General features: G+C 38.3%; 2 protein-coding genes across 2 annotated transcripts; one reads left to right on the plus strand and one right to left on the minus strand.

The window, feature by feature from the left end:
- Positions 1–9,530: 9,530 nt before the first annotated feature.
- LOC138892970 (intracellular protein transport protein USO1-like) lies at positions 9,531–10,856 on the minus strand. The gene has a single exon (XM_070176731.1). It carries the CDS (start codon positions 10,854–10,856, stop codon positions 9,531–9,533), a length of 1,326 nt encoding a protein of 441 aa, XP_070032832.1.
- Positions 10,857–15,972: 5,116 nt separating this feature from the next.
- LOC138892971 (uncharacterized) lies at positions 15,973–19,418 on the plus strand. Its single transcript, XM_070176732.1, has 6 exons — positions 15,973–16,186; positions 16,283–16,362; positions 16,447–16,794; positions 17,787–17,816; positions 18,314–18,364; positions 19,131–19,418. The coding sequence occupies exons 1-6, from the start codon at positions 15,973–15,975 to the stop codon at positions 19,416–19,418; spliced, it is 1,011 nt and encodes a 336-aa protein (XP_070032833.1).
- The last annotated feature ends 3,335 nt before the right edge of the window (positions 19,419–22,753 follow it).

Raw genomic sequence — 22,753 nt, forward strand, 5'->3', positions numbered from 1 at the left:
CATTTATTTTCATAACACTAGTTCAATTAGTATAACCAAGAACCCGGTTCATCACAAGAGAACTAAGCACATAGATGTTAGGCATCACTTTTTGAGGAATAACTATGAAAAAGGGTTGATCATTGTGGAATTTTGTGCTTCTGACAAGCAAATAGCTGACATCTTCACAAAAGCCTTAAGTAGAGATCACTTTGAAAGGAACATGTTATAATTAGGGATGATTAAGATCACCTAACATGACCAGTTCAGAAATCGCAACGAAAAAACAATTGTTAGAAAATCTGAAAATTGTGGAAATAACTAGATTAATGTTTTCTCAATCTCATAATGCAAATAATATACTCTTGTTCCATGTGTTAAAATGAATCATTAATTTCTAATGATATTTTGTCTATTTTGGGAAAATTAGACATGCACAGGAGGATTTTCATTGAAAAACCTGGTTCATCAATCAATGCTGGTTCATCTAGATAACACGGTGTGTCTTCAACACTGTACACAATTTGAAATAATAATATTTGAATCATGAGTAGAGTTCTACCCAAGTTTAAATTTCTCTTAAAATTATCCAATTAAATTGAACCTGTTCCGTTCAAAAGAATTATAACCAAATTAAAACACCTAGATTCTAGGGAAGACTCCACCGTCTATTCAAAACTGACATTTCAGTTTGATTAGACTTTTAATTAACCCATTGATTCTGATAAGCCTACCACTACCCATTAATTAACCCCCTTTCTTCAATTGATCATCATCTTCTCTGCCTTCTCTTCATAATTCTCAAACCGTCGAAAATTCTTTCCATCTTCTTTCATTCTCCAAATTTCAATCTACCTCTCTTCCTTCTTCCAGAACCAAGCACAAAATGACTAACCCTTCTAATACACCCCCACCAGGCTCCTCATCTTCAACCACCCCTTAGCCTAAGAAAAGAAGAGTAAAAGATACACCTCACAAGACTATGGATGGAAGTGTGTTATCAAAGATATTAAACGCACAACTAAAAGCTAGACAAAACCAAGAACCCCATAACTCTGACCACTTTTTCAAGTTTGCGACTGCGAGGGAAGAAACTGGGTCTTCTGATACTGAACAGGTAACTTATAGCCCAAATACTACTATTGTGGTCATTTCTGAGTTGGCTAAAAATCTGGAGAATAGGTTTATTTTGGTTGGATCTGTGGTGGATTTTGAAATTTCTAAGTCCATAATGAGAGGTGGTAAAAATAAAAAGCAAAAAGAAAAGGAGAGGGAGGGTGCTTGTATTGATGAAAGGGGAATGGGTAAAAGAGTGTTTGATTTTTCACCCACTTCTGATATAGGTAGAATGGCTATTTCTGGAGTAGATAAAGTGGATGAAAGTGTCAAGAAAATAGGGGGAAGTGTGTCTGGAGAAGCCTCTGTAGGGCTGGGTCAATTTGGGCAAAATGTTGATGAACCTGGTTCATTAGTTGAAGAAACCCTCACAGAAGTATTAAAGAAAGTAGGAGACAGTTACAATCCCAAGAAGAAGAAAACTTCCAAAGCTAAGACCCCTGGCACTGCTAGGGATAACAAGAAAATAAAAGTTGCCCCTTCCGACACTGTGAAGAGTCCTCCCTCACGAGGAAGAGCCACTAGAAGTCAACTAAAGCAGATTGAGGAGGAGTTGTAGAAAAGTTTAGATGCAAGCAAGAAGAAAAGGATGGACAAAGGGAAAGAAAAGGTGGTAGAGCCTGTTGAGACTGTTGATGTGGATGAGATGGACCTGATTCATCAAGGTGAAAAAGTGACTACTGAGGTAGAGGTTCCGACTCCTAAGCCCAAGAAAGCCAAGACTTCTTCTAAGAAGTCTACATATGTACCCAAGTTTGCTGAACTATCTACCTTGGCCAAAATGACCAGGTCTGCAATGAAAACCAAACAAGTTAAAATTGCTGAAGAAAAAGAATGTAGTGAAGAAGAGGAGGATGAGTCAGACAATGACAAGGACAAGCTGGCCAAGTTTGGCAAACGAATTATCTTGAAGGGTAGGCTCCTGAAGGATTTGGAGGAAGAAGTGATAGAATGTATGAGACCACCAAGCTATATAGAGACCTGGTACTATACCAGTTTCCACAGAAATAGCTAATGAACCAGTAAGTAAATGACACAGGAGATTTTATGTGGAAATATCCCTGCTCAATGGGATAAAAAACCACGACCTACACTTGTAGGATTTCAACTTCACTACTTGAGAATTTTTAAGATTATAACCTATTGTAACCTAGGAATTAAACTCTTAATCCCTCAATAACTTGTAATACAACTATTACAATCCACTTTGCAATACACCTATTACAAAGACTTCAACTCATGACTAATTCTAGTCACGACACAAACTCTAAGGGTTTATGATTTTTTTGGAGGTTCTTAGTTAAAGCTTCTAAATAAGCAAAGTAGGAATTACAATGAAAAACTAATACAAAGATACAACTCAACTAAGGGCATACAAAAGACTTGTTGTAGGAACTGGTCCGTAGTAGTATTGTACTTTGTTCTTGATGCACCTATGACTTCAATACTTGATTATCAAATCTTGAGTGCTTGAATTATTTCACAAGTGTTCAAGTGATGTTTTGTTGTACTGTTTCTTGTTAATATCCTTTGGATCACACCACTTGGATGATGTAAACACTTAGTTGGTAAAAAAGCCTTTCCTAATGGGAAGTGACTGCTGCACTGCTTCTACACTGTAGCATGTATAGTGTATGCAGTCACTTTCTAACTGTAGAGTTGACTTCTTACTGCTGTCAGGGAAACTCAAAGGGATCATGTCCCTTAGTTGATTCTTTTCTGTCCGAAGTCATACAGCACACATTAGCTTGAGTCCGTTGATAGAGATATATACCAAGTGCAGATCAAGTCCTTTATCTCATTCTAAACAATGCGTTTGTTAGATCATCAAAACATAAATCAAAGATACTTTAAGCCCATCAATTTCCCTATTTTTGATGATGACAAACTTAAAAATTGAAAACCATTTGTAGAACACAATAACCAGATAAAGTACCAGGAATTTCAAAAGTTCCCCCGAATCTATGCTTCCCCCTTACTCAGATGCCCCTGCTTCAATTTATCTTCCCCCTTTTGGAATTATTAAAAATACACAAGTAAGTAATCAGCATAAAGAAGTCTAGCCCAGCTAACTCATGCCACATGTGTGCACACAACATGATAGAAAAGAGAAGCAAAATAACACAAGCATTTAACAGCAAAAAGAGAGTCTTCATTGATTTATAAAACATAAGCCTCTACCAAGAAAGTAGAGGCAAGTTAAGATTGTTGAAAACGGGAGCAGTTCAGGTGAAATCCATCCACATCACAAAAAAACAAAAACAACTACCACAAGTCATCAAAATAAAAGAGAGAAACTTGACACTAGTCATTGGCACTAGCCACTGGAAGATATTCCTAGGGAGCACTATAGGAAGAAGGCTTGAAGGAGGCCACAAGAGTGTTGAGAAAAAGGTCAATCCGGGCATTTGCGGACATCTATTCTGCTAGTAGTGTTTCTCGCAGGTTCTCCACCTATTGCATGAGCTCAACATTTTCTTTTGACAGACAAGTAACTTCTTCACTTGATGCATTGGAAGGTCCTGGTGCCCCTATAGCCTGACTTAATTGAGTCTCGAGAATGTCATTCCTTACCTTCAGCTTGCTGATCTCCTCTGTAGCACTATTCTGGGCATTGATCTGCTGGGAGATCATCAAAGTGTTGCCCATTCCTCCAATCTTTTCAACAGATTCACATTCCTCCAGTGTAATTTTTGAGAAGGTCTGTTTCCTGGTTCCCATCTTGGGCTATCCTAAGGGCACATTAAAGAACATGAAGACATGCGTGAGAAGAAAGCCATAAGGGAGTCCATGGTTACCATCCTTGAAAGCTGCCACTTTCTACATATATTCAATAATAATAGCAGGCAAATTGATAGAGCGGAACTCATCAAATCCTTCCATTAAGTATTGATCAGACCGGGATGTGATAGACCTTCTCTCAATATGAGGGAGAAGAACCTTATTAACCAACTCAAATAATAGTTGGTACACAGGAAGTAGAGCCTTCTTGTGTACCCTTTCCCCATGCTAGACATCTTTCTCATTCACAATGGCGCGTCTAAAATTAGAGCCACAAGCGCCTCTCATAGATGACAACCATTTAGATAGAACCCTAAGAATGTTTCCCAACACAGTAGCATATATAACAATATCCACATAATACACTAAGACAAAGATGTGGTCATCTTCAACAATGAAGAGTTCAGCATAGAAACTCTGGACCTCATCCTCATACACCTTGGGCACATCCTCTTTGAACAGATGGCCCTACTACTGAAATTCCACCCTCTCAATAATTTATCTCATACCCGCCATCTCAGAAATCTCTGTGTCAAACGTGTGACCCTACAGTACATTCTGGTACCGTAGCCTTTCATGCCCAAGCAAACTTACACGTTTCACCCTTTTGACACAGCTGGGTGCCCCAACAGTTTCCAACTTCCTTTTACCAGACTTCTCAATGGACTTATCCTTGCTACTTGATTTTACCAAAATATCATCATCAGACACTGATTGTTGCTCCACAATGTGCTTAGACTTGATACTACCTCTCACAGGCATTTTACTTGATGTTTCAACAACTTCCTTTGAAGCACTCTCAACAGATTGTTTCTTTTTTTGAGATCTCTTAACAAGGGAACTTGGTTCCTCTTGAGCATCCTCATCCACTTCCACTACATGTATACTTTTATCACACATAACTTCCCCATCCTTCACAAGCCTCTTCTTCTTTTTCTTGCTACTCATTTTGCTTTTCTTCAAGGCAGACTCAAAAGCCTCCTTCTGTTACAACCTTGTGGTATGTCGCTTAGGAGGGGCTCATGAGTGACCACGTGCTTTCTAATTTTAAAGCGTGTACTGAGAACCACATCATCACGTTCATCCTCATCACTAGATCTCACAACGGGAGGGATGGACTCCAACATTTCAGCATCAAAGTGAGGAGATGGAGAAGGATCGAAGCTGACCTGGGAAGATGATTCCTGACCTGTTTCCTCAGGGAGGGGATCAGGTTCATCAGCAGGGTTCCCAGTAGCTTCTTCAGGTGTAAAAGTTCCGAAGAGCACCATTGTTCCTTCTTCTCCTAAGAGCGGAGTCCCTTCCCCCTAAGACTCTGGCATGGAAGAAGTTACCTCATTCACCAGTCTCTCGGTAGCAATGGACAATATGTTTCAATGGCCTCCTTTTCCTGAGGTTCCATTGCAGCAACAGTAACCAGAGGACTAGCACACTGATCAGTATCTTCCTCGGACACCCCTTTTCATTGTTGAGTTTCACCCTTTTAGTCATCTTTGTTCTATTCTTTTAGTGTATAGTGCAATAGAGAAGAAACACTATCTATTTTTGGTGCTTTTGAGTCCTCAACACTTAAGTAAGGAGTATCGATAAAGGGAGTGATGAGAGATATTGGGGGTGAAAGGGAATCAGGTTTGGGTGTTACTGGGTTAATAATGGTGGAAGAGGGGAAATTTGGTGGTGTTTCTAACATGGCGGATGAGTCAAGGGTATTATCTTCCGAGGTGGGTAGGTTTTCTTGCTCTTAAGCCATGGTAGATAGTTGGGTAAAAGGTTCTGGAAGAGTGGAAATAGAGAAGGATGATTGCTTAAGGTTAGGAGGTGTAGAGGTTTTAAGGAGGGAAAGGATAATTATGAGGGAAGAGAAACGGGTTCTGAAACAGCTGTAGGTTTGTAGGAAGATGCAACGTTGCAGAGGGAAGTGAAAAGATTTGAAAGAAAATACGTGATAAACAGGGTCTAAAAAGGTGGATGATGTGGAAGTTAATTTTGTTTCTTTTGAGATATGCATGAAAAAAAAAACACAAGACTACTAACCCGTGGTACAAAAACCAAGTTCTTGATCGGTCTTTTGGAAAATATTTTTCAACTCTCTTTTACCGCTCATGCATTGTTTCTTCAGCTTCTATAATCATCATGTGTGTCTACCTGCAATAGTATAGAGGTGAGTTAGGCTTGGACGAAAAACACTTTAGCTAGATTTACCTAAATGTAACTTTCATAGCCATATGGAAGGGAATCAGGTTCTCAATTAGGATTGATTACCCCAAGTGCCATCCTATTTTTCTCAAAATGTTCCCTACTCAGATCTTTGATGAAGATATCTGCAATTTTTTCTTCTGTGCTACATAAGTTCATGCAAATAAGCCCCTTCTCCACATTGTCTCTAAGAAAATGATGTCTCACATTAATGTGCTTGGTTCTCTTGTGTTGGACCGGGTTCTTTGCCATGTTGAGTGCACTGGTGTTGCACATAGAAGAGGTACACAATCAGTGTACACTCCAAAACCCTCCAATTGTTGTTTGATCTACAAGAGCTGGGCACAGCAAGAAGCTGCAGCAACATATTCTACTTCACCTATTGAGAGAGCTGCAGAGTTTTGCTTCTTTGTGCCCCATGAAATCAGACAGGATCCTAGGAAGTAAGCCATTCCGGAAGTGCTTTTCCTGTCCACCAGATAACCTAAATAATCTGCATCAGCGTACCCAACAAGATTAAAATTATCACCTGAAGGGTAATACAGAACTAGGTCTTGTGTTCCCTTGAGATATCTCAGAATCCTTTTGGCAGCATTTAGGTGAGATTCCTTGGGGTTTGACTAGAACCTTGCACATAGCACCACACTGAATACAATATCTGGTCTACGAGAAGTGAGATAGATAAGAGATCCAATAATGCCTCGATACATTATTTGATTTACAGAAGAGCCAGATTCATTCAAGTCCAGTCGAGTTGTAGTGGCATTAGGAGTGTCGATCACTTTTGATGCTTCCATATCAAACCTCTTCAAAAGCTCCTTGATGTATTTCTGCTGACTAATACAGGTTCCCTTCGTGAACTGCTTCACTTGTAGACGCAAGAAAAAGTTTAGCTCCCCCAAAATGCTCATCCCAACTCACTTCCCATAAGTTTTGCAAATTCCTCACAAAGTGAGTCAGCTGTTTCCCCAAAGATAATATCATCAACGTATACCTGAACAATGAGCAGGTTCCTTCCTCGTTTCTTCAGAAATAGAGTGTTGTCAACTTTTCCTCTTGTAAAGCCATTTTCTAAGAGAAACTTTGACAACCTTTCATATTAAGATCGAGAAGCCTGCTTCAAACCATACAGTGCCTTGTCCAATTTGGAAACATATCAGGATGTTCATGACATTCCAAACCTGGAGGTTGCCTAACATAGACTTCTTCCTAGAGAAAACCATTCAGAAATGCACTTTTGACATCCATTTGGAACAAGGTGAATGCCATATGTGATTCAAAGTCAATGAGAATTCTGATGGCTTCCATACGAGCAACTGGAGCGAAGGTCTCATCATAATCAATCCATTCCTCCTGATTGTAGCCTTGAACAACTAGCCTTGCCGTGTTCCTTGTATTGTTTCCATACTCATCAAGCTTGTTTCTGAACACCCACCTGGTCCCTATAATGGTTCTATCCGAGGGTCTAGGTACCAGGTGCCATACTTTGTTCCTTTCAAATTGATGTAACTCATCTTGCATAGCTGTGCTCCAGTCTGCATCCGTCAAGGCTTCCTTAATAGTTTTGGGTTCTATTTGGGAGAGGAAGGTTGAGAAGGAAAGTGAAATTCTTGATTTTGATCTAGTTTGCACTCCAGAATCAATGGGGGTGATTATATTATCGAGAGGATGGGATCTTTTGTGTTTCCAGTTTGGCACATGAATATCAATAGTGGAGGAACTGGTAATCCTGACTGGTTCCCTTGCATTATTCTTTCTCCTATATGTGGAGTACTTTGAACTGCATCAACCACTCTTTCTTCAGCTTCAGTGGTTGTGATTTGGGTACTTGGTTCCTCTTGAGTTGGAGTGGAGGAGGTTGCATTACCTTCATTTATCTCATTCACTTGACTCATCATATCTTCCTTTCCATTTGCCATATTAATGATTTCTCCTAGAACCATCAGTGGCTCGCTGTCTTAATCATTTTGTTGCTCTTCTCACCAGATGAAGGGGACTCATTAAAGATTAAATAAACACTTTCTTCCACACGCTGAGTCCTTTTATTGTAAATTTTATAAGTTTCGTTTGAGAAGAATACCCCAGAAAAATACCTTCATCGCTTTTGGCATCATATTTTCCAAGTTGATCCTTTCCATGGTTGAGAACATAGCACACACACTCAAATGTTCTAATGTGATTCAACTTGGGATTCCTTCCATTTAGTTGCTCATAGGGAGTTTTGTTCAAGAATGATCTGATCATTTAACCTGTTCACCAAGTAGCAGGCAGTATTTATGGCTTCTGCCCAGAAGTTTTTGGCTATCCCACTGTCAATAAGCATTGTTCTGGCCATATCTTCAAGTGTTCTATTCTTCCTTTCTACAACTCCATTTTGTTGTGGAGTTCTTGGAGCTGAGAAGTTGTGGGTGATGACATTTTCACTGCAGAATTCATCAAACTTGGCATTGTCAAATTCTATTCCATGATCGGATCTAAGGCAAGCCACTTTTGATTCCATCTTCACTTGAATTTTCTTCACAAAGGCTACAAATACTTTGAAGGTCTCATCCTTTGTTCTTAAAAACAACGTCCAAGTGAATCTTGAGTAGTCATCCACTATCACAAAAATGTATCTTTTTCCTCCCCTGCTTGGCACTCTCATAGGGCTTCATAGATCCATATGAAGTAGTTCAAGTGGCTTTGAAGTGCTAACATCCTTCTTTGTCTTGAATGAAGATTTCATATGCTTACCTTCAGCACAGGCATTACATACTTTGTGCTCTTTGAACTTTGAATTTGGCAAGCCACAAACCAGGTCCTTCTGTATCAGCTTGTTCAGAAGAGAGAAGCTTGCATGTCCCAGCCTTCTGTGCCACAACTCAACATCATCATCAACAGCTTTCAGGCAGCTCATGTCACCACTTTGTAGGGACTCGAAATCAGCAATGTAGATGTTCTTGTATCTTTTGGCCACAAGTACCACTTCACCAGTTACCAGATTAGTAACTGTGCATATCTTTGACAAAAATTCCACTTTGTTTCCCTTATCACAAATTTGAGAAACACTCAAGAGATTGTACTTCAAACCATTAACATATTACACATTCTCAATTGAGTGTGAGAGAAACTTTTCTATTTTTCTAACGCTAAGAATGTACCCCTTTTTCACCATTTCCAAAGGATACATTCCCTCCTTTCAGGACTTTCAGTGAAAGGAAGTCCATGGTATTCCCAGTCATGTGCTTAGAGCATCCGCTGTCCATGATCCATTGTTGACTGCTTCCTCTCACTGTTCCTTGCACAAGGAATTCAAGGGTTAGATTTAGGAACCCAAACAAGTTTGGGTCCCTTGTAACGAGAAAAGGGATGAATAGGAGCTCTTCTAGTCCATGGAACAACATGCGTTTTTTGTGAGTGGCACCTGGTCCTCTTACAGTAGTTACTTTTTCAGCAAAAACTTTTTTTTTCTGAACAGACTAGACTCTGGCTTGGCATTTTCCCTTGAAATGCACATTGTTCCCACAGTGGGTACAAAGCCAGTTATCAAGTATAATGACGTACTTGCTATAAGGGTTATATGGAAATTTCTCCCTTTGGAACCTTATTACCTGCCTGTTTCCACCATTGTTAAAATACATGGGAGTAATAGCATCTGAGGACCAGGTCCACTTAAGAGATTTCTCAAGATCATTTTTTACTTTTTTCAATTTTGCTTGATGCTGCCTATTTTTCTCAAGCTCAGGACATAAACTAGTTTTCACAATATTCAGCTCATTTTCAAGTTTAATATGTGCCTCACTAGCAATTTCCTTTACTTTTTCAGAATTTCCAAGCCTAGAGTCTGCTTTAAGTTCCTCAATTGTTTCCTCTAGGTCTGCAATCACCACTAGGAGATCATCTCTTTCATGTTCAGTGATAGCAACTTTCTCCACTAAGGCATTCTTTTCTTTACTAAGGTTCTCAGTGGTTTCTTTCATGTCAACTACATCTACCATCAAATCATCTCTTTCATGTTCTACACTAGCAATTTTTTTTATTAGAACCTCCTTTTCATTTTTTAGATTTTCTATGGTTTCCTTCAGGTCAACTATACAAACAACCAAGTCGTCTCTAGTATGCTCAGCATCTCGTAACTGTATGGTTAGGGCATCCTTATCACTCACCAGACTATGATATACATCAATCAATAGATTAGCTAATGGCAAGAGTGTTTTAGGAGAATAGGATTTCAGATTTCTTTGAACATCCCTAAAATTTACCTCATCATTTTCATCGTCTTCATCATCATCTGACTGGGCCATCAAGCCGAATATTGAATCATATTCATTTGCTTCACTTTCAACTTCCAACATGGAGCTATCACCTGCATCATTTTCTTCTTCAGACTCACTGGAGGAGTCTCCCCATGCCGCAAGAACTTGCTTCACAACATTGTCAGCTGCGTTTTTTCTTTTGAAGCGTTTGTCAGGAACCGGGTTCCTCTTGGCTGCTTTATCAGAGTTATGCTTGAAATGTTCTTGCTTTAAAATTGGACAGTCCTTGATTAAATGCCCTGGCTTTGCACACTTATGATAGAAGTCATAATTCTTTGGTTTGCTGGAACTACCTCTCTTTCGTATACCTCCATTCCTTCGAACTATTTTCTGAAACCTTCTGGTAAGGTATGCCATATCGCTATCCTCCTCACTCGAAGCATTGTTTCCAGGATTGAGTACCAGGTTCTTCTCCTTTTGTTCTCTTCTTTCACTGTCCTTCTTTCTCTTCATCTCATAGGTCTTCAGATTTCCAACCAGCTCGTCCATAGTCAGTGTTTGCAGATCCTTGGCTTCAGTAATAGCGTTCACCTTACTCTCCCAGGAGCTGGGTTATATGCTAAGAACTTTCCTCATGAGCTTGTTCCTAGGAATGATTTCTTCAAGAGAGTGTAGCTCATTTATAATAGAAGTGAATCGAGTATGCATGTCTTAAATGGATTCATCATCCATGATTTTAAAGAGCTCATACTGAGTGGTGAGAATGTCGATCTTGGACTACTTACCTTGAGTTTTTCCCCCATGTGCCATTTGTAGAGCTTCCCATATCTCCTTGGTGGATTGACAGGCTGAGATCCTATTATATTCATAAGGTCCTATGCCTCACACCAAAATCGTGTCGACATCATTTTACACTTTCCTGTCGACATCATTTTACACTTTCCTATTATATTCATAAGGTTTTACAGCTTTCCTGTCGACATCATTTTACACTTTCTTGGTTTTTGGCACCATTATAGCAGGTTATCCTACCTTCTTTGTTATGACATATGGACCATCACAAATAACATCCCATAACTCGGAGTCTTCTGCCATTATGAAGTCATGCATTCGAATTTTCCACCAGCCATATTATTGGCCATTGAATCTCAAGGGCCTATAGGTTGATTGTCCTTCCTCAAAGTTTGATGGAGCAGCCATGGTGAGTATCATCTCTAGGTGTTATCCTTTTAGAAAGAACCTGCTTTGATACCAATTGAAAGAATGTATGAGTCCACCAAACTATATAGAGACCTCGTCCTATACCAGTTCTAACACAAATAGCTAATGAACCAGTAAGTAGATGACACAGGAGATTTTTCGTGGAAAAATCCCTACTCAAGGGGATAAAAAACCACGACCTACACTTGTAGGATTTCAGCTTCACTACTTGAGCAATATTTAGATTACAAACTATTGTAACCTAGTAATTAAACTCTTAATCCCTCACTAACTTGTAATACACCTATTACAAAGACTTCAACTCATGACTAACTCTACTCAAGACACAAACTCTAAGGGTTTATGGTTGTTTTGGAGGTTCTTAGTTAAAGCTTCTAAATAAGCAAAGTAGGAATGATAATGAAAAAATAATACAAAGATACAACTCAACTAAGGACATACAAAAGACTTGTTGTAGGAACTGGTCCGTAGTAGTGTTGTACTTTGTTCTTGATGCACTTGTGACTTCAATGCTTGATTATCAGATCTTGAGTTCTTGAATTATTTCACAAGTGTTCAAGTGATGTTTTGTTGTAATGCTTCTTGTTAATATCCTTTGGATGACATCACTTGGAAGATGTAAATACTTGGTTGGTAAAAAAGCCCTTCCCAATGGGAAGTGACTGCTGCACTGTAGCACGTACAGTGCAGGCAGTTACATTCCAACTGTAGTGTTGACTTCGTACTGCTGTTAGGGAAACTCAAAGGGATCAGGTCCCTAAGTTGATTCTTTTCTGTCTAAAGTCATACAACACACATTAGCTTGAGTCTGTTGATAGAGATATATACCAAGTGTATATCAGGTCCTTTATCTGGTTCTTAACAATAAGTTTGTTAGATCATCAAAACATAAATCTAAGATACTTTAAACCCATCAAGAAGGGATGGCTATGCTTCTAGAAAATTAGAGGTGCAATGGTGGAAGGACATGGTCCTCTAGATAGATGGAAGACTGGCAAGGAATGAAACTGTTGAATTCATGGACAATGCTAAGGTAAAGGATGGAAGAATCATCCGCCTGGTGAAAGGGGTTCATATTTCTTTTAATGAAAAGGAGCTGGGTGATATGAGACGTGTACCTTCTGATGGGTATACTGATTACACAAGGCAGAAATGTCCAAGCCTAGACACCCTTCCTACTGCCCTGACCATCACCAAAAAATTTTGTGATAATGAAGAAAAAAGTAAGCCCAAGGATGTCTACAAAAGTGAAATGAAGCCCCCCACAAGGTATTGTTTGAATTCATCAACAAGTTCATTCTGCCTTGTAAGGAAAGGATGCATATTGCCAACTTCATGTACTTGGTTTTGATGGAATGCCTGGATAGTGGGAGGCAGATCAATTGGCTTGAATTTATCATCCAACTTCTTGATGGGGTTATCAATGGCTCCAAAGCCCATGAAATTCCCTATGGCTTCATTCTCACTATTGTTCTTGCTCATTTTAAGGTGCCATTGAAGAAGTGGGAGATGGCTACAAGCAAAGACCATTTTGGGGTTAACACCCTGCTCGTTTGTGATTATGAGGTCCATGTCACTCCCAATGAACCCGGTACATATAAAAGGACACTAGTAAATAGCAAGGTTAGAGCTTTGGTGCATGAGAGTGGGGCAAAGGATGCTGAGATAGCAAGGCTAAAGACACGATTGGCTAAGGTAGAATCTGAGAGGCATGCTCTCCGAATAGAACTTGCAAAGGAAAAGGAGAAGAATGATGGAATTTTTCAAAACATGTTGCACCTTCTCCAAGCTAAAAATCAACCCTCTAGTTCTTCCAAGCCTTAACTTCCTAGTCCAATCTCAAAATTTCAGTGACCTAAATTCGGGATATCTCTTGTTTTTGCTCATGTTTTCAGTATTTTTATTTCTTTTTGTGTTTTGTAGAAGAATCATATCGACTATCAATGAAATATGCTGGTTTTTGCTTTAAATGTATGTTTATATTTCCCTGATAGTTTAAATTCTTAGCCTGATTATTGATAATTAATCCATGAATGTATTTGAAGTAGCCCTAGTGGCCATGTGTAAGTTTTAAGATATGAGTTTCACACATTTTTATGCAACTTTTCGATGATGCCAATTGTGGGAAAAAATGTGTTTTGTATTCTAAAGAGGGATATTTATAAACTAATGAATCCGATCCTTGATGATAAGTGAAAATTGTTCTAACATTGTGTTGATATTGGGCTAAGTTGAAACAAGCCCTAAACTTATGGAAGCACAGAGCTTGTCAGCATCAAAAAGGGGGGAATTTGTTGGCCCAAGTAAAGGATAGTTTTGAAGATTGACAAAGGAACTCAGAGATGAACTAGGTCCATCACTGGTAGGCATGGACACCGGCAGATTCAAAGAACGTGAGATGCATATGCAGGAGATAAACAAAATCTGGCATAATAATAGATATCTCCTGGTCAAAAAGATTGCATAATTGATAAGGAGAAGGACTTTGTACTCTTTATCCAATAAAAGGAAGGAGTTAGGAGTTGAGATTAACTAGAACTCTTCCACCAAGGAAGAGTAGCATTAGCCCTCTAGTTATTTCTTCATCTACTAACTCAATATATTGCAGGATGTTCTCACTCTACAGGTAAAGCACAAAAGAAGAAGTTAAACATGAATTGAGAGCAAAATAGCAAGGCATTTTGCAAGCAGTTCGTGTGTGATTCAAGTGTACGAACCTGAAGCTACATGAACCAGATAGAAGAACCAGTTCCAAGTGTCTGCCTTTTATTCTAGTTCAGTTGTAGTAGATGTTTTCATATTGTACCTTTCAGCTTTATCTAGAGGAAATTGTAATAGGTACTCAGAGTATTCAAGTTAGAGTTAACTTGAAGTTGTCGCAACAGTTAGAGGCTGGTTGCCACAACGGGATTAGAGTTAATCCTAGGTTTACAAAAAGTGATATGGAAATGCAGGTTTTGGCTCAGTGATTTAGTGGAGAGTTTGGAAAAACTCTACTGGGAAGTAGGTCGTGGTTTTTTCAAATTTTGAGCTAGGTGTTTTCCACGTAAAATACTTGTGTTCTTTAATTTCTGCATTTATTATTCCCCAACAGTAGTATAAGGAATACATAGAAGAACGAGGTCCTTCTATAATCTGTGCACGCAAAAAATTGGACACCACACAAATCACCCCCCCTCTTCCTTGTGTGGTATTGAAGTTAAAACATCAGATGCACTTTCTTGGCTACAAGAACATAATAATAGAAATAGAAGAGGACTTGGCTTTGGGAACTCTGCACCTAAGTGGGATCCCAAAAGCAAGTATCCCACACTCCCTGAGAACAAGATTTGCACGCACCGTGGTAACATTAATCAATATAAAAGTGAATGCACTGCAAAGAGAAGGCATGTCAAAAGAATACAATTTTTGTTTTAGGGAAAAATAGGCTCGCAAGTTAGGCTAAAAAGAATGTTATTTATCCTTTTGCCTATAGAAGATAAACCCTTGATTTCTTTTTGCAGGTCGAAGTGAAGGGGAGCAGCCAAATATGGTACATGGATAGTGGCTTCTCAAAGCACATGACAGGAAGCAAGAACCAGTTCCTTTCACTTAAGGACCTTAAAGAAGGTAATGTCTCATTTGGAAATGGGAAGAAATGCGAGACCATTGAGGTTGGAAAGTTAGGTAAGACTGATTCTAACTCTATTGAGAATGTCTACTTGATAGTGGACTGAAGTACAATTTTATAAGTGTATCACAATTGTGTGATAGAGGTAACATGATAGCATTCACCTTTACAAAATACTTTGTGATTAATCTTACCACTGACAAGATAGTTTTGTAGGGAAAAGAGGTGAACAACATATATATTGTGGATTTGTCCACACTTTCAGATAATGAACTCACTTGCTAAAGTGTGTTGGCTAATGATCCCCTCCTTTGGCACAAAAGACTTGAACATTCCAGTCTAAGACAACTCACCAAACTAGTCTCTAAGTACTAGGTAATAGGGCTGCCTAACATTAATTTCAAGGAAGATAAAGTTTGTGAGGCTTGAGCAAGGGGAAGCAGGTAAGATCCTCTTTCGAAATCAAGAAAATTGTAAGCACAACCAGGATGATTGAACCGGTCCATATGGATCTCTGTGGACCAATGAGAACATTGAGCAAAGAAGGTTAGAGATATATTATGGTGCTTGTTGATGTTTACTCTAGGTTTAATTGGACATTATTTTTTAACATCTAAAGATGCAGTATTTGACATGTTCACTTCTTTTGTTAGAAAAACTCAGAAACAACTAGGTAATCAACTTGCATCAATTAGGGCTGATCATGGTACTAAATTTGAGAATGCTAAATTTGCTGAATTTTGAGATGAGCATGGAATAAATCATAATATTTATGCTCCTAGGACTCCATAACAAAATGGAGTAGTTGAAAGAAAGAATAAGACATTGGGATAGATGGCAAGGACTATGCTTCTTTCTAGTAAACCGCCCCATAGTTTCTGGGCAGAAGCTGTAAACACTACATGTTACATCATAAATAGGTGCATGACTAGACCTCTTGTTGAGAAGACTCCTTATGAGTTACTTAAAGAGAGAAAGCCAAACGTATACCATCTTAGGGAATTTGGATGCAAATGCTTTGTGCACAATAATGGTAAAGACTCCCTAGGTAAGTTTGATCCCAGAAGTGATGAGGGAGTATTCTTGTGATATTCTTCACATAGTAAAGCTTATAAGATTCATAACAAAAGAACAATGTGTGTAGAAGAAAGTGTACATGTGATTTTTGACGAAACTAACATTCTTTCTAAGAGGCAGGAACATGATGATGAAGCAATTGAGCTGGTAAAAAACTCAAATGAAACCACATCCTAGACTGAAGCCGCACCAAAGGAAGGAACAGGTGATGGAACAGGTCCTTCCACATAGGGCAACCTGACAGGGAGAACTGAACAAAGAGAAAATGATCCTCAAACCTCGGGAGGACCTGTCCATGAAGTTGTTCCTCATCAACAACATATTGAAGGAACATATAGGGGAAACCAGCTGGTTGTGAAACCTTACAAGTATCAAACTACTCATCCCATTGAGAACATAATTACTGATCCAACCTCTGGAATCAAAACCAGATCTTCATTCAAGAATCTTTGTGCTTTTGATACTTTTTTGTCTCTTATTGAACCTAAAAATGTTGATGAGGCTTTGCAGGATGCAGACTGGATGAATGCAATGCAAGATGAACACAACCAATTTGGGAGAAGTCAAGTTTGGCATCAGGTACCAAGACCCAAGAACAGATAAGTAATTCGCACAAAATGGGTGTCCAAAAATAACCTTGACGAAGATGGAACAGTTACAAGGAACAAGGCAAGATTGGTGGTTCAAGATTATAGTTAAGAGGAGGGCATAGATTATGATGAGACTTTTTATCCAGTTGCAAGATTGGAAGAAATTAGACTCCTTATAGCCTTTGCTGCCTACACAGAATTCACTCTCCACCAGATGGATATCAAGAGTGCCTTCCTCAATGGCTATCTAAAGGAAGAAGTATTTGCCAAGCATCCTTCGGGCTTTGAAAGAAAGGAATGACTTGATCATGTGTACAAGCTTGACAAGGCACTTTCTGGGCTCAAGCAGGCTCCAAGAGCATGGTATGAAAGATTATCAAAATTCTTGCTTTAGCATGGCTACAAGAGAGGTAAAATTGACAATACTTTATTCTTGAAAGAAAAAGGTAAAGATATCTTGGTAGTTCAGATATATGTTGATGATATAATTTTTGGAGCAACTACTGATAGGTTAAGTAAAGAATTTACTAAACTAATGGGGTGTGAACTTGAAATGAGTATGATGGGTGAGCTTAATTTCTTTTTAGGCTTACAAAATAAAATAAATTCAAATGGAACTATGATCCATCAGTAGAAGTATGTGAAAGAGTTGCTTAAAAAGTTTAAAATGGAAGATTCCAAAGAAATCGACACTCCTATAGCAACTGCCACAAAATTGGATGTAGATGAACCTGGTTCGTCTGTTGATCAGAAGTTTTATAGGGGAATGATTGGCTCGTTGTTATATCTCACTGCTAGCAGACCTGACATTGTGTTCAGTGTAGGCCTTTGTGCGAGATTTTAGGCAAATCCAAAGGAGTCTCACTTGACTGTTGTCAAGAGGATCTTGAGATGCCTAAAAGGCACCGCTGACCTTTTGTCTATGGTATCCAAAAGGTAGTAATTTCAACTTAGAGGAATATGCTGATACTGATTATACAGGTTTTCTTGTGGATAGAAAGAGCACTTCAGGTATGACACACCTTTTTGGCTCATGTCTTGTGTCTTGGGCCACCAAAATACAAAATTATGTGGCCTTGTCTACTACTGAAGCTGAGTTGTATTCCCGTCTTTTGTGATAACACCAGTTCAATTAGTATGTCCAATAACCTGATTCATCACAAAAGAACTAAGCACATAGATACAGGGCATCGTTTTCAAAGGGATAATTTTGAGAGGTGTTGATCACTGTGGAATTTTGTGCTACAGATAAGGAAATTGCTGACATCTTCAAAAAATCATTTAGTAGGGATCAATTTGAAAGGAAGATGTTAGAATTAGGGATGATTAAGATAACCTAAAAGAAATCCGTTCTTACTCAATGATTAGTTAGATAATTTATAAATTTTGTGAATAATTAGATTATATATTGCTCAGTCTCATACTTTTATTAGTATACTCTTGTGCCATGTGCTAAAATGTCTCACTGATGTCTAATGATATTATCCTTATTTTCTTGGAAAAATCAGTCTTACTTAAGAGAACTTTCAGTGAAGAACCTGGTTCATCGAGCTTATAAGGTATGTATTCTACACTCCGCATAATTTGAAATAACAACATATGGATTATGAAATGAAAAGAGTCCCACTTTATTCTAAACTACTTTAGAACCAATTAGTTACAACCAAACCAGTTTCATAAAAAGTCCCACGCGCTATAATTGCCGAACTATTTGGGGAAGAGTCAAACATCTTTTCAAACTTAAACTTCCAATGTGATTAGACTTCTAGACTTCAAAAATGTTTTGTTATACACTAAAAATTTCCCTATTTAAATTGATCTGACCTTACCATTTTATCTCAAATTTTTTCGACAAATCAAAATTTCCTAAACCTCAAAACTCACTCTATTTCTCTCAAGTTTCTAAACTGATCAAATGGAAAATACCCAAGAGGATCCCCAAAACTATGAAACCCTTCCTCACCACCCAAAGAACCTTCACCGACACTTTCAACCACCCAAACCCCCAAGAAAAAGCATATCAAAATGATTGCATGCAATACAGTGGCCAATAGAGAACACGCTAAGCAAATGAGTGAGATGTTACAAGTCAGTCAAGCAGAAGAACCATAAAAATCTGATGAGTCCTTTAAGTCTACGACTAAGGGGGGGGGGGGGGGGAGAACTAATTACATCTAAAACTGAGCAGGTAACTTATGGGTTAAAAATTTCTGATATTGCTTCTAAAATTATCGAGAATCTTGAAAATAGGTTTGTATTGGTTAGTATGATTGCTGGTGTAGAAACTGGTGGGTCTTCAAAAATTGGTGGTAAAAATGTAAAAAGAATAAAAAGAGTGAGGGTGTCGAAGTAGATATGAGGGGAAAGGGAGAAGAAAGAGTGGCTGGATCACCTTCACCTATTCTTGAGGGTTTGAATGATGAAGTTGGTGCTATGATTGTATTAAGTGAAGAGATTAGTGATAATGAGGAGACTATGAATGAAAGTATGGGGATAGAATCACAAGAGATAGGTGATGGTTCTGATGATAGCAGTGCAATAGATGGGCTAGTTAGGTTAAGGAAATGGTTTCATGAACCAGTTCCTTCTCTTGCTAAAATACAAGAGCACTGATCTGCTGCAAAAGGTTTCAGATAGTTACAATCAAAGAAAGAAGAACAAAGTTAGAAAGATTGCAGGAAAGGGCATAGGGGGCACTAAGTGAAAGAGTGCTCCTTCTATCCCTATAGAAACTCTTCCCATAAGAGTAAGAACTACAAGGAGCCGCAAGAAGCAGAGTGAGGTCAATGTAAAAAGTGCCTTAGCTGAGAATGCCAAGAAAGTCGCTTAAAAAAAGGTTGGCAAGCCAAGTGGAGTAGTCCAGATTGAGGAGATGAACCTGGTTCTTGAAGATGAATATAAGGATGTGGAAGGACCCACACCTAGTGCCAAAAAGAGAAAGACTTCTGAAATGAATTCTCGAGAACAGAGGTTAAGGCTAAGGGCTTAATTGTGTCTAAAAGAACTACATTTGCCAAAAGGAGCAAGGAGGTTTAAATAGTGGAAGAAAATAGCTAAGGATGTTGAGATTGAAAGGCTGAAGAAATGATTGGCAGAAGTAGAGGCTGAGAGAGAGTCTATCAAGTGTGAGCTTGAAAGTAAGAGGAGAATAATTATAGTATTCTTCAAGATATGTTGAAACGGCTTCAAGCCAAGAACCAAGAATCTGGTCCTTCCCAGTTTTAAACCATTCCTAAGCCTAGTTTGTAACCAGTAACCCAAGCGGGATGTTTTTTGTTTTTTGTTTAAAAAAGAGAAAATTGAATCCATGATTGCATTTAAAGTAGCCTTAGTGGCCATGAGTGATATCTGTTAAAATCTGGTTAGTTACCTTAATTGTATAACTTTTTGAAGATGCCAAACAGGGGATGATAAGGTGTGCTTTTGCTTTGGACTGTGACGTTTATAACCTAATAAACCAAGTCCTTTTTGATTTGTGACTTTAAATGGAAAGTGTTCTAACATTGTGTTGATATTGAGCTGAGTTGAAACAGGTTTCATGATTATGGAAACCACTGAGTTTGTCATCATAAAAGGGGGGAAATTTGTTGACCTGAGCGGTTTTGGTTTTGATGATTGACAAAGGAACACATGCATGAATCAGATCCATGGTAGTGTAAATAGGTGACAGGCAGAATCAAGCAAAAGACATGCACATGACATGGATAAGTATAAGTGGTTATTTCTGATAATCCCTGAACGAAAAAGGTTGCATATTTAATAAGGAGTAGGACTCCTTACTTAAAGAGAACTCTATCCAAGATTCGGAAAGAGTTAGAAGTTAAAGATAACTAGAACTCTTCCACCAAGGAAGAGTAAAGCATTAGACTTCTAGTTAATCCTTATTCTACTAACTCTATGAATATCAGTTTTGTTCTCTTTTACAGGGGATGCATACATACAGAAGTTAAGCACGAATTGAAAGCAAAATAACAAGGCATTTTGTGAGAAATTCTTATGAAATTTAAGAGTGCAATTCTGAAGCTACACGAACCAGATTAAAGAACCAGCTCCATAAAGAGTTTTATGCGTCTTTCTTTATTTCTAGTTCAAAGTGCAGTATGCGTTTTGAGTTGTACCTTTCATCTTTCTAAGAAGCAAATTGTACTAGATACTTGAGTTGTATCTTTCAAGTTAGAGTTAACTTGAAGTAGTCACAACAGCTTGTGGCGTGTTGCTATAAGGGTTAGAGTTAATACTTAGGTTTGCAAGAAGTTGTAAACTCTGGTTGTATTGTTCAAGTAAGAGTTAACTTGAAGTAGTCGCAACACCCTGTGGATGGACGCTATAAGAGTTAGAGGTAATCCTTAGATTTGGAAGATTTTGTAAACTTTGTTGTTGGCTCAGAGTTATAGTGAAGTGTTTGGGGAAAATTACTGTATTGTAGGTCGTGGTGTTTTTACCTTTTGAGCCGGGTGTTTTCCACGTAAAAAAATCCTTATGTTCTTCACTTTATGTATTATTTATTCCGCGACTGTAGTGCAAAGAACGCATAGAAGAACCAGGTCCTTCTATAATCAGTTCATGCGAAAATTGGACACCACACAAATCACCCCCCTCTTGTGTGACATTCAAGTATGAAACATCAATAGGACTTCGATACACTAACTGGAACCCCACCTATTTGGTTTGTCATATATATATTTAGAATAGAATTGAAGTCCCCCACAATAATCCAAGGCCCATTTCAACTCCTACAAACAAGATACCTCCATAATTCCCTTCCTTCTTCCTTATTATTAGCATAAACTAGTGTCAAAAAGAAAGAAACATTGAAGAGTTGCTGATCACCTAGCAAGTAATACTTGTGCAATACCATTCATACAATAACCTGATAACAGTCAGGTCTCCAAGTTAACTAAATTCTCCCATTACAGTGCTGCTCTAAATTGGTTACATACTTCCATCCATTGAATAGGCTGTTGGCTACCTTTCTATTATGTTAGAATTTATTTTTGTTTTCACTAATCCTACTTACTCTTTATTGCAAAGAATTTTATCTTTTTTTTTCTTAATACGGTTATTTAGGCCCCTCACTTTCTAACAAAGCATATTATCCATTTCATGAGGAATGTATTCCAATGCCTCCCTGATTTTATGACTTGCTCAAATTGCCCATCCACTTGATTATGGCCTGTCTAGCGCTTGGAAAGAGTTTTGTGCCTGCACTTGTTAAGCTTTAACTATCTGATGCTTACTGGAATTCAAATGAGTAGTCCCACCAGTCTTCTCCTCAGGGGTCTACTCTTACACTCTCCCAGTACCTACTTCAGCAAGGACAAAGTTTTGTGCCTCTAAGCCAGTCTTTTGTGCTTTATTATGTACATTCTCCCTTGTATCTTTCCTCTTCTCATTCTCCTTCTTAATGTTCCCTTCACGAGTTACCTTTTATTTTTCTTACATTCCTCTTCAATGTGGTCATATTTATGACATCGTATTACAAAGTGTTAGTTTCCAGTCATGTTGGACCCTCTGCTCCACCAATTACCTTTTTCAATTTTGAAAAAGGCAACCTCCACCAGTACCAGTAGCCTTGCAAAATTAAATTTCATTTTCTTCTCTCTGTTATGATCCATAATTAAGGGTATACCAACCAATCTTTCAATCTTACTTAGCCCCTTTGGCTCAAGTTTTGAAATCTATATACTGAAATCCAGGTGATTTCACCTAGATAGAAATTGTATACATTTCTTCCCTTGTAAATTCTATTTTTGGACTCCAAGCCTTTACTATGAAAGATTTTTTTATCAAAGTAATAGATGCCTTTTGTAGTTTCTCATTCTTCCCTATCTCTGTTTCAGAGCGCAACAACAAGATCTCATTCTTTAACATTGATGCTAAGTTTAGCCCAGAGTCTTTGAATAAATCCATTCAACATAGTAAATGGTGAGTAATCCCCAAGTACATAG

This window comes from Nicotiana tomentosiformis, chromosome 5 (genome assembly GCF_000390325.3).
Source record: "Nicotiana tomentosiformis chromosome 5, ASM39032v3, whole genome shotgun sequence".
NCBI lineage: Eukaryota > Viridiplantae > Streptophyta > Magnoliopsida > Solanales > Solanaceae > Nicotiana > Nicotiana tomentosiformis.